This window comes from Lonchura striata, chromosome 2, assembly GCF_050655825.1.
Source record: "Lonchura striata isolate lonStrDom1 chromosome 2, ASM5065582v1, whole genome shotgun sequence".
Lineage (NCBI taxonomy): Eukaryota > Metazoa > Chordata > Aves > Passeriformes > Estrildidae > Lonchura > Lonchura striata.
Window position 1 is genome coordinate 28485971 of NC_140704.1, and position 12488 is coordinate 28498458.

Below are 12488 nucleotides of genomic sequence, written 5' to 3' on the forward strand. Positions count from 1 at the left end.
AAAGCCCCAAACAACCAAAATTAATAGAAAGACAGTCTCTTCTATGAAAAGTGTTAGTTCAGTATAATGGCTGCTCTGTTCTATTTTGTTACAGTGAGAATTTAATACACACCAACCAGCAGATCTGATTTACTTTTTATATGTCTATTCAGAGTTGTATGTAATTCTGATGGCATGGACTCCTCTACCCCTCTTCATATAAAAAAGTGTGTTGTGACCAACTTGCTATCACAGACTGACACATTTAAAATTGCATACATTATTTAGTAATAGCTTTATATAATTTTATTTGTTTTCAGAGTTACAATGTTCATGAGCTAATCATAGAGAACACATTATATATTGTTGTTAAACACATTTTTGCCACAAAAAGTTGAGAGCATTGGTAGAAAATCCTATGTCAAGTTATGTGAAAATATTTATCACCTGTAACCATAATTTCATAAAACCAATATACACTTTACGTATCATTGTATTACTAAATTCCTTCTTTTTGCAAATAGCCTTTGCTCTATATGTATGCATGTTTGTAGTTCAGTGCATCAAATGCTTCTGTGTGTGTGTGTGTGTGTGTTTGCAACGCACAGGAAAAATATTAGTTTACTCCTATGGTAACTGTAAATGTCAACAACACTGGACCCAAGAATGGTAAATTACAAGACCTTAATTTTAGCAAATAATCACCTTCATATTTTTCTACCTAATGCTGAACAAAACATTAATTGGCATTTACCTCCTAATGTTTACAGAACATAGACTGTATATTTCAAAGACATAATCCTTACCGACTATATACTGATTTTTATTTTAATGTCTATTATATAAATTAGGACTCAGTTGAATTCTTATACTGAGGAACAAATGATAGTAACTTTATTTAAATACATGCACAGTACCGTGCACTACAGCATGATGAAGTATTATTTTTAAAATGGATGAATGAATCAATAGAAAAATAGATTTAATAAATAATGAACATTTGTCTGGATAAAAATGGGAAATCATGCATTTCAAGCAAAATTTTTTTTTTTCCTGTTTTTTTTTATGAAATCTCTGAGAACTTAAGACATGCAGAGATGAGAAGCAGCTCACTCTGAGCAAAGAACAATGTTAAGACTGCACAAAAAGTTTTGTTTGAGATTGTTTATATGCAAGACTGAAAAAATTTGCCATTCTTCGACTTCCCTTCAACATTAGACAGTGCTGTGCAAACCTCAGACAAATCCCTGTATTATGATTTCTAAGCTGTTAGGAAGTCTCTCAGAGAGCTAAGAAAGTTAAAACCTGAGCAACTGCCTCACCAAAATTTTTGACAAGAAATGTCTGTATTTCAGATAGCAGACTAGAAAAGGGTAATAGACAACAGGTCATAATTTTCTTGAAAGATTAACTTGGGGGATGAGTAATTATGGACAGCATAAATTTATAAATTATTATGATACAAAAAATATGTTTAATTTTCTAATATTTAGAGTTCGTATATGTCTCAATATTTAGCATATGTTACTATGTCAGTCTGCTTACGAAACAAATAAAAAGTGAGTATTTACTTGAAATTAATTTAATGTTTTTCCCTACCCAAACATTTGTCTGGACATTGACAATGCAATCAAAAGAACTGTAAATTTTCAGAAGTGAGTCTACTCCAGTGAGTTTGATTAATTATGCATTAACCCATTTCTCTGAAGCATCCTTCACTAAATCTTTGGTGGGAAATGCACTTTAATTAGGCATGAGCTTTGGTTATTTGTGTGCATATGCACTATGCTATTGGTCAATGTGGAGAATGATTTAAAGTTTGCCATGTTACAGAGATGTATTGCTCGTGAAAATAATTCTAGGGTTTCAACAAACACTGATGGCTTGTTTTGCATGTCTTATTATCTTCACTCAGCATAATCTTCTTAGTCCCAAAGTTTTTGCTTGAACTTTCATCAACTTGTAATCTTAACAAAAACTTACACAAGAACAATCAGGATCCTTTGAATACTGTGCATATTGTTAGATGTTTTCAGCAGGTACAGTTACTCATGTACACAGGAGTTATCAGAATAACTTCCAGATTTTAATGCTTAGTTGAATAAAAGTATTCTCAGGGTAGAAAGAAATGATAAACTAAAAATACAGGTTAATGAGACCTGCAATGATTCTACTCTGAAACAGGTCAGATTGACTATTCATGTAAAGATGTTTGATTGAAGAGATACTATTGAACTTATGGCATATGGTTAAGGTAGTAGAAAAAGCTTAAAAAGAAAAGAGAGAAAATCAAATTATCCATGACATTCTCTTCCTGTATTCCATGGCAGAATTAGCCCACAGATTAGTAAATGGTAACGCATGCAACAAAAAATATGCTGTATCACTGTATGTAAACATCTGCTTTCATCATGCAAAATGCCTACAAAACTGTGACAATATTTTTTTCTAGTAGCATAGTTTTACATCAGCTCAGCTACAGAACAGTTAAACCAAAATCCAAGATTTTGCAAATAGAAGATATTCTAAATTCTTGAAATATTTCCAGCATAAATACTCCAAAGCCCAACAAAGCTAATTTTTTTTTAACTAAACTACATAGGCTTATTCCTTGCTGTGGTTCCTTGTTCTTTTGATGATAGAAGAGAAAAGACCATGTTTTGGAGGTGGTCCCATCAACATGGGTGCTTGGTTCTTGTGAGTAATTTTTATCTGGGGAAGAAAGAAGAAAAACAGAGTTACCCCTTGAGCTAGTTCAGTTCCAACTATCTGAGATGCCCGATTTATCTTTATATATAACTTCCAGACCCACAACATTTAATCTAAGCTGAAAGGAAAATACCTGGGGTTTTTTTATGAATGATTTTCCATATGCAGTAGACCAATCTATGTGTAATAGTTTTCCCACAAATAATTTAAATTATATGAAAAAAAAAAAAATAAACACATGCAATAAAATGCATGCCAATGTACAATCTTACTTTCGGAGTGTGGGATTTATTGGTTGTTGTTGAGGAAGAATTTAAAAGTTGGAAAGAACATACATGCTGACAGACCAAGCTGTTGCCTATTATTAGGATATAAGCTATGTCGTTACATGCTTTATTTATACATCTTTTCAAACTCTACTGTTTTACCACAGGACAGTGCTTAATTTCAAAACAGCCATGGGGAACAAAAGTGCAAAGTTAATACACAAGAAAAAGTCCAAAAATATGAACTAGCATTCCAATTTGTTAATTAATTGTTAATAGAATAGACTCAAATATTGAAAAGACTATTTAAAACACTTTGTAATACTACTCTAAAGCCACCCGTTTTGATTTCTTTGATACAGAACTACGAATCACCTTAAATGAGACAACCTTAAAGTAGATTATGTCTGCAATTTTCTCTAATTCAAGTCTAAATTAGAGAAGACATTTTATGAATGTATGCTATGCTCAAAGCTAATTGAAAGCAATTATCAAAGTGGCATTTTGTCTGTGACTTTAAGATACATTGTAAGATAATAAATGGTTCTCATTATGTAATAAAAAGGTCACATCTTGCCTTTGGGCTAGTGACGTTAGGAGTTTTTCAAAAGCAATCCGAGACATTTTCTTTAGTGAACTACGACTAATACAAGAACCATCACTTATTAAATATCAGTTGTCACCTGCATAGTACCCACATCAGAGATGGGTATCTCTTTCAAGAAGAAACACCACCTCATTAAAAACTGGAAAAATATATCTCTTAAAGTGCATACCTGACATTTTCAAGTTAAAATGAATATCCTTCACTTGTCATTCACTAATAGTAAATGAAACAAAAAATGTATGTCACGTGGAGAGGCTCATTAAAATATAGATCAGGACATTTCTTGGGGTGGAAATTTACTTTACAATGTAAGAAGACAGAAACATAAAAATCTCAACAGAGTGTGTGTCTTGGTTTAACTCTATTAGAGCCTTTACTCTCCAAATGCTCATTTTTACGCCACCTTAGTTCATTAACTTCAAATTTCATGTGGGACCTCTTTTTGTCAACACTATTCATTAGTATTGAATATAGCATATCGGGGGTTCTTGGCAATGTAGATTACTTTCACATGGATTATAAATCTGACTTTCAAAGACTGGCACCAATATATTTTCTCACAATAAATTCTGCTTCAGGCATCACTTTGGAAGCCAAATCTAGTAGTTGGGGTAAGATGGCATTATTCCACAGATGTCAGTACCAGCTGATGATCTGCTCCTGGAAAACTTACTATTTTTGTAACTTCCACATGCTTCATAAGATATATTTTGGGGATCAGGAGCAGTGATGATATCAACTTGATCCTGAGGATCATGACACGAAGTAACCTACAGCTGGTGTGAGTGAATTTTTCAAGTCATAAAGGGTTTAGCTTATTCCAAGATTTGGCCATCATGTAGCAGAAGAAATGCCTTTAAGTTTCCTTTCTTAGGTAAAACATACTAATTCCATCCTAAAGTGAATAAAAGAGCAAAGCTCAAAAGACGGCTTTAGTATGAAGGGGTGAGGTAATCCTGAGACCCTGTACAGATTGCGTGTTGGGTTGGGCTGCTCAGTGCTCCTCAGGATGAATGCAATTACATACTGAGTAAATGTTTATCATTTGTAATGTTCTTTCTTGGCTTGAGCCATCTGTTTCAGAGACCACAACCTCTTCAGTATGTTGCTTCCTATCAGCTGAGATCAGCTAACATGCCTGAACACCATTAACCGCTACCATGCGTGGGGATGAGTCCTGTATGCCCCTAAGAAATATTTTTCAACCATTATAAATAGGCACAATTTCAATGGTGTAAAATATTTGACATTCTGAAAATGCTACAATAAAGTGTAAATTTAAAGTATATTTTTTACTTAGTCATGGTAGTGTCTATTAACATTGCATGGGTTAACAATGATAACCATCAATTCCTCAATTTCTTACTCTAAAAAAATTAAATAAATTGAAACATCTTATTTTGGGCTGATGAAAAGAGATCAGTATGTTTCTGAACCATTGCAGTATTTTGCCTGAAGAAGGCTAATTTTGTCTTCCTCAATACTCTCAAGCACTGCATTTTTGCCTTGGTCTCTCACTTCTGCTTCTGTTCTCATACTGGCAGCACTGCCAGAGTTGGAGCTGTGAGTTTGGGTGACAAGGGACAGTCACTTCAAGATGGGAATAAGCACTGAGGATCTCAGACAGAGAAATAGTGTTGCAGGTCAAAGTAGGGCCTAACATTGAAAGTGCTCTATAGGAGGACAAAAAGAGAGTGAGAGAGAGAAAGAGAGAGGTGTCTTTACTTAGAAACAACAGAGACTTTGTTAAGTTAAAAATTCCTACTTACAGCCCTGTAGAGATTCTGTGTGTGTGCACAAGGAATGTCTAAAGACTAATAATTACCATTCAGTTTCTCTTCCATTCAGCAAGCATCGTCATGTATTTTTTAGTAGAAATACAATTATAAAAGTTTTTAAAAAGACCCTTCTTTAAAATTTGTAATGTTTCCTAGATTTACCTGTTAATAACATACACACATGCACATGAGAAAAAAAGATTGCACAGACAAAAATCCAGACAGCTAAAATCCTAACCTAATGTATTTTTAGGAATTGATAATATATACTCATAGAAATTACTATGGAATTCTGGAAAACAATTTCTGAGATCACTTACTCAATTTATTGAAAATATATAATAACTTGAGGGTAATATAGAGAACACTTTAAACATAAATTGAGTGCCTGAATTGCTGCTGGAAGAAAAACAAAACAAACAAACACACAATCACCCCAAAAAATCCTAGCCAACAAAAAAAAAAACCCCAAAAGAACAACCCCCCTCCCCTAAACAAACATCAACAGAAAAACCAACCAAAAAACCCAAACCAAATCCAAACAAACAAATCCCACAAACAAACAAGAACCCCCCAAACAAACAAGAAATTATTTTACATTCTTGGCATAAATTTATATTTAGAAATAGACAAAATAAGAAAATAACAGAATTCCATTTCGGGGGTAAGTATGTAGCCACCTAAATTGCTAAGATACCATGGATTTTTGTTGTAAGCCTGCTCCACAGCATTCTAGGCTAAACTTGAAGTGTTGAAGCCAATAACAAACCTCTTATTCACTAATTGAAGCCAAGATTTTATCCCACAAGGGTTGGTATATATAGTAAATATTTATTTAGCATAAAAATATTGCATTTGCAGAAATCATCTTTTCAGTATTAGAAAGTATCTCCAGTGACTGTATTTGTGGCAAGGAATACTAGGTCAAATTGAAAGTGTATAATTCTCAAAAGAAGGGATGATAATATCTCTATATGTCAATAGAAAATTTTGTGATAAAGAAGAAGCCTGAGTTTTTCATACGAAAAATACAAATGCATTAACTTTATTTATTTTAGGAGCAGGTCAGAATTTCAAAATGCCTTGAAGCCACATTAATATCCACTAAACAAAATGCAGTGAGCATAAACAATTTTAGCATGCTAACAGAATCTTTTAGGTCAGTCAGTTTTATTTTCATGTTGTTTTTTCTGCAGTATATACTGGTTACCTTTATGCTTCAAAGAATGCCTAAACATTTACTATTTAAGAAGACATGGTACTATAAATGCAGGTTCTGAAGTATTGCATTAGCTGACAATAGAAACCTGGAAACAGAGTTATCAGCTCTGCTTAGAATATTTCAATTAAGGTTAAAGAACATATTACGGTATTTTAAAGACAGAGGGAAAAAACTGCCAGAAAAAAAACCCCAGCCTTATCCAACTGGATCTATTATTTTATGCTTATTTTTTTACATGTTCTTAGCAGGGTTTAGATGTTGGTTGTTTTGAAGGTAGGAGGGTTTTCTCACAGTCTAGACACCCCAAACACTGCTCCTCTTACAGGAAATGGAGGGATGCATCTCCTCCATATCACAGGAGTGCCAAATACTTTTATCTTCCTTAGGTGATCAAAAGTGTATGGGGAATCATGTTATGAATCAGAGAGATAGAATGCAGGCACTGCTGAGCAAAATTAACCTGTGACTTGAATCATGTGTCATTTTGGGCAAAATCTCTCTGATCTAAACTAGTTGTTTTAAAAGCGTTATGCAACACATCTTAAATAAATTTCTAAACAATATTATTGTGCAAAGTGCAATCAAATCCAATCAGTTTGACATTAATTAAGCTCTAATAATATACTCTAGTCTCTCTCCTAAGTAGTATGATCCGTTTCCCCTTCACACAGGTAGATTGGAAAACGTTACAGTGTCATCATAATTTTTAAACATACTGAGAAAATGACAGAGCTGCAAAATTAAAATAAATGATTAATGGCATTTTTTTCATGTTTTGTACTAATAGGTATCACTGAGGTTTTAAATTAATAGAGCTGTCAGCTCAGGGTTGTTACAGATCCAGTGCAGAACTAAAATGGAAATTATGTATTCCACAGATACCTAAAGATGACACTTTGGAATATTTTAAATTTTAATTAGTAGGTGCAATTGTTTTTCCCCCTCCTCCCTTAAACCACTGCAAATTAATTGGCAATTAGTCACAACTAATTCTTTTCTTAACAATCTGAACTGGAAAGAAAGGTGCACTACATGCTAGAGTATTTGTCTGGGGTGCAGAAAGCACACATGCAGTAAATTGCTTTGTCAATTACAAAAACTACTGTTTTGAAATTAAGAAAAAATATGCATACATAAACAAAAATAATTAAAGTGCAGTGTACCTGTGACCACAAAAAATAATGCCCAGCTGCAAAATAAAATTTTTAAAACTCAATAAATCAATGTGGCCTTGGAACAGAATGTGCACTGCTGCTCAAAACGGAAAAAAAGTGCAGCATTTTCATATAACATCAAAAATCTTCCCTAGTGAGTAATTTCCATTTCTGGGTAAAGTATGTAGCAATTGGCTAACATTCTACTGAAATCAGTCATCATATCTCGGACCCAGATCCTGTTTGCTCTAAAGTGGCAGATGTAGTAGGTTAAATTCTCTTATTATAAAGAACTGATAAGAAAATATTGGTGCAACCAGAGGCATAGAAAGAAGATACCTTATAGACAGAGTCTAGAATACAGCTGCACCTGCCTCATGTGATGTGCTGGAGATACGGAGACATGTCTCCATGATATTGGAGACAAGGGATCTATATAAAAGTAAATCTGTAACTCTTTTAGTTTTCTCATCTAGCTCTGGCACACAGTGATAATAAAAGCTTGGTTTGGTTTGGTTTAAGTTCTTGTGTCTGTGTTTAACTCCAGGACAGAAGGATCTCTGTGCCCTGGTTCATAGATCCAGGGATTCATAGACCCTGGCTCACATCTCTAGGGACTAAGGGAAACCTGGAGAGAAACCACTCATTCAAAACTTATTTTTAAGGTGCATTTAAATTACAGTATTTTGAAATACTAATTTTGTGTAACATTATTCCATGACTTAATCCAAGTAACAGTTAACAATCAGGAAACAATTCTAAAAATACTGTGTCTCAGATACCTGTGAAACTGAGTTTCTGGCAATCCATTAGGTGAGCTCTGACTATGGGTTTTTATTTTTGTTTCTTTATTTAAGCAATATACTTGCATCTTCTATAGACATTTCTGTCTTCTACTTTTAATCTAGTGTTTCTAGAAGCTTGACACTCTTTCAGATATCATGCCAAGCAAGTCAGGAATAGATGAAAGAACAGAAATTGCAGTTATTTCTAATTAGGATGGAACATTGTTATAGATTTTTTCAAAACATTGCTAATAATTTATGTAGCTAAATTGAAAGATTACTTTTCCTAAAAAAAAACCAAACTGATGGCTAAAGCTAGACGTTTATTGAATTAACTTGAGAGTCTTTGAAGTTTCATTACTATTAATGACCTGTTTGGAGATCAGGTGAAACCATAGATATCTTTCATGTTGCTATATTTGTCTGGGAGAGCTCTGATAGAATTTCCTCTTCAGCTAATCAGACAAGATGTTTAACATAATATTAACATTATCATCTTTCCTTCTCCCAAAGAGTCTTCTATAAAAACACAGTGAAAACAATACAATTTGATGCTCAGATGCTTTATCTTATTATACCAGAGCAGAGTGACTTCGTTAGATGTTGCATTCTGCATGTGTTCAACACACTGAGTAATTCTGGATGATAGATTTTTACACCAAGCCACTCACACTTTTAGGAATGCACAGAACCTACAGGAATGCATACCTGCTGTCCTGTATTGATGATAGGTGCGTAAGCAATGTATTATCAAAGATTTAAAAAAAACCACACAACTATTTGTTTACTCCTAAAATTGATCACAGGAAGGAAAAATCAGAGATCACAGCTTCTATATTATCTGCATTTTCTCAGAGCTCACAGTATCATTTTGGAGGACCATGGCCTCCATATGCATGAGAAAGGACAGTGTCAGCAACTCATGCTATTTGTGGGAAACTTCTTTTCCAGTCAGAAAGGAGAAGCCACAAAGATAAACATGTTGATTCCTTCAATGGGAAGTAAACTTCCAAGCCTGTATGTGCAGGCAGTATCCTATACATAATAGGGATTTGAGGCCAAACTTGTTTTGCTGAATAGGCAGAAAAACAGGAGAATTTTGATCAGGCTGAACTTATTTGAAAAATCATTTGGAAAATACTCTCATTTATATCAAAACCTGAAGCATAGCAGAAAGGATTTTTGAGCTTAAGTACTTGCAATCTGAACATCTTTCTGACTTAGTCTCTCTAATATTTATAGGTCAGTCCTTAAATACTGAACTTAGATGACACTGAAGAGCCTAAGATACCAAAAATAAAGTGTGTTATTTCAACTTCATAAGATACAGTTGAAGGGGGAAAGATAGCAGGTTTTGTTTTTTGCTGCTTTTTTTGGGTTTTTTTTTTGTTTGTTTGGGTTTTTTTTTTTTTTTTTTTTTTTTTAAGAATGGCTTTCTGGCTGGAACCTGGAACACAAAAGAATCAAAACCTGAGGCTCAGCTGCTGCGCCTCACTGATGTGTGCAACCTAACAAGGTGCAGACCTCTGTCTCCTAAAACTAGTGAGATGGTATATCCAAACACACTGCAGCTTTTTTCCTTCAAACAACATAGCTAGTAAACTAATAAGTGCCTTGCCTCAGCATCCTAATGAGAAAAGAGGTAGCTCAGGAATGTCTCTGCACAATGCAGGAACAGCAGCATCTTTATATATACAGGCCTCAATTTCTTATAAGGACTAGAGAAGGAAACTTCCTAAGAGGCAAAAGGAAAGAAAAGCCAAATTATCACATGTGTCCCAGGGAACCAAACTTAGAGAGTTCTTTATCTGGTCATGATGATTTTTTGTGTTGTTATTAATGTGTTGTTATTATTTGTTGTTATTAATTTGCTTTCATTTTGGGAGAAAATGGCAGTTTTTTTCTCTAAAAAGGACAAGACTCATGATTTTTATATTGGCCTCCTTATTAGCTTTCTGTTATTTGAGCGCTTGCTGGCTCAAATGACTGATTACATAGCTGACTAAGCCTAAAGAATTATTTTGATTTTCTGGGGGTTTTGTATAGACTCTGATTTGGATACACATCACAAATATCACCCTGGTATTTACATGATCTAGTACACTTTGGCTTCCAAAGAAAGATCACCATGAAGCACAAACTCAGATTTCAAATCTGGATCTTTGGTTGAGAGAAACCTAATATCCACCTATGTCTAAGGACATTCTTCCTATTATCAAAGAAGAATTCCTAGCTACTTTGCAGAGAACTTAAAGAAAAATACTCTACTGTAGTTAGAATTAGTGGGGAGGGAAGAGGTTGGACCATACATGTTTTTTACTTTGTAAGATTTAGGAAACAGAACGTGGTACATATACAACAATGCAAGGAGCTATTGCAATAAATACTTAAGCTCTTCAACAGAAAAAATAATCCTCAAAAATGACTAAAATAACGAAAAATATTTCTATATCTAAATTCATAGAAGTGCATTGGTATAGCAAATAGTTCATGTATTTTTTCTTCAGAGGAAACAAGTACATTCAACAGCATAATTTTCTTATGCAGCACCAAGTATATTCTCATAAAAATGGTATAGCAAAAAGAATAGGTTCCTCAGAAGAGTATTTTCCATTTCCATCCCCCTTAAAACTGGACAGCAATAATTATCAATAGTAATTTACTGTTTCCTCAGAACAGTAATTGAAATGTATGAACTGTTTTTTTTTTCCAGGTTTGCTCTCAAGTGCACAGGCAGCTTCTGCTAGCATTTTCAATCAGATAGCAGAGATTCTGCACAGAGCAAGCATCACGACAAAAAAAAAAAAAAAAAAGCACATGTTATTGCCAGCAACCTTCCATAAGTTCTCTTCTGTAATCTGGCAATGGAAAAATTCCATGTCTTTTTCCTGAACAAGTAAATGCTGGGGTCAGAACTGTTGCTCTGCACTAAGCCATCACTGCAGAAAAGGTAAATATGATATCTCTTAACTCCAACATGTTTTCTCCAACAAATCTTATAAAATCCCCACTGTTCTGCCTTTACACAGTATGTGTTCATATGGTTCTCCTCACATTGCAGAATCTGAGCACTTTCTTAGAGAATGGGAATTCAGCATCCTTCACACCATTCAGCTGTACACTATGGTCTAGCTGGTAAAAATTAAGTACCACTACCCTCTTCTGCAATCCTAACCCATATATAATCAGTTCCACACCTGATATATTTATCCTGAACATTGCCCCTTTTATTTTTGTGAAACTCTTAATTCGACCAAAGACATAAAGCTCATAAAAGGAATCCAGTACCCTTTTTTTGAAAATTGCTCCCATTGGTAGTGGGATTTCTTCATGTCACAATACTATTTTGTCATATTTACAAGTTGCATGGCTACAGCAATTAATCTACTTAAAAGCACAGGTATTCTTTAGGGAGCCAAAATTAATAGAACTGTATATTAAAACATGTTACTAAGGACACAAGACAATAAAGAACTTGGATTTCTTCAGCCTCCTCTCTGAATGCCTGGTTAGCCTCTATAATTTATTGAAGAGAGATGAAAATGGAGAGTTCTTACAGATACAGCTTTTCTTTCATTGTCTCTAAAGAGTCATTCAAATTTCTCTGAGAAAGCTCCTATCATATCCTAGGTTATCCTAACCTATATAGATTGATGTTTGTATGCCCTCATGTTGTATGTGTGGGTACTGAAACAAGAAACTAATAATTTATTTTATTTACCCCTTAAGCTGTAAGGACTTAAAAAAAAAAAATACTAGTCCTATTGTATAATTCAAGCAGAACAGTTAAGTCTTCAGCTTTAATTAAATTTTTTTATATGAACTCTCAAAACACAATATAAAAGCTTTCTACATTTTTAAGACTAATATTAGTTACTTTCTACATTTTAGCATCAAAACAAATATTGCATTTTACTCAGCAATAGAGACCCTAAATCTGATACACCATCATAAATAAAGGGTCATATTAGGTAAAGGGATACTGAGA

General features: G+C 33.9%; 1 protein-coding gene across 8 annotated transcripts in view; it reads right to left on the reverse strand.

Annotated features, from left to right (window-relative positions):
* Nucleotides 1-270: 270 nt before the first annotated feature.
* Nucleotides 271-12488, reverse strand: part of DGKB (diacylglycerol kinase beta) — a 385149-nt gene continuing 372931 nt past the window's right edge. For all 8 annotated transcript variants that reach the window (XM_085573112.1, XM_021538316.4, XM_021538321.4 and 5 more), the window contains one exon: nucleotides 271-2691. In XM_085573112.1, the coding sequence (XP_085429238.1) occupies nucleotides 2584-2691 (108 nt within the window). In that variant the 3' untranslated portion in view covers nucleotides 271-2583. The remainder of the gene's footprint in view (nucleotides 2692-12488) is intronic.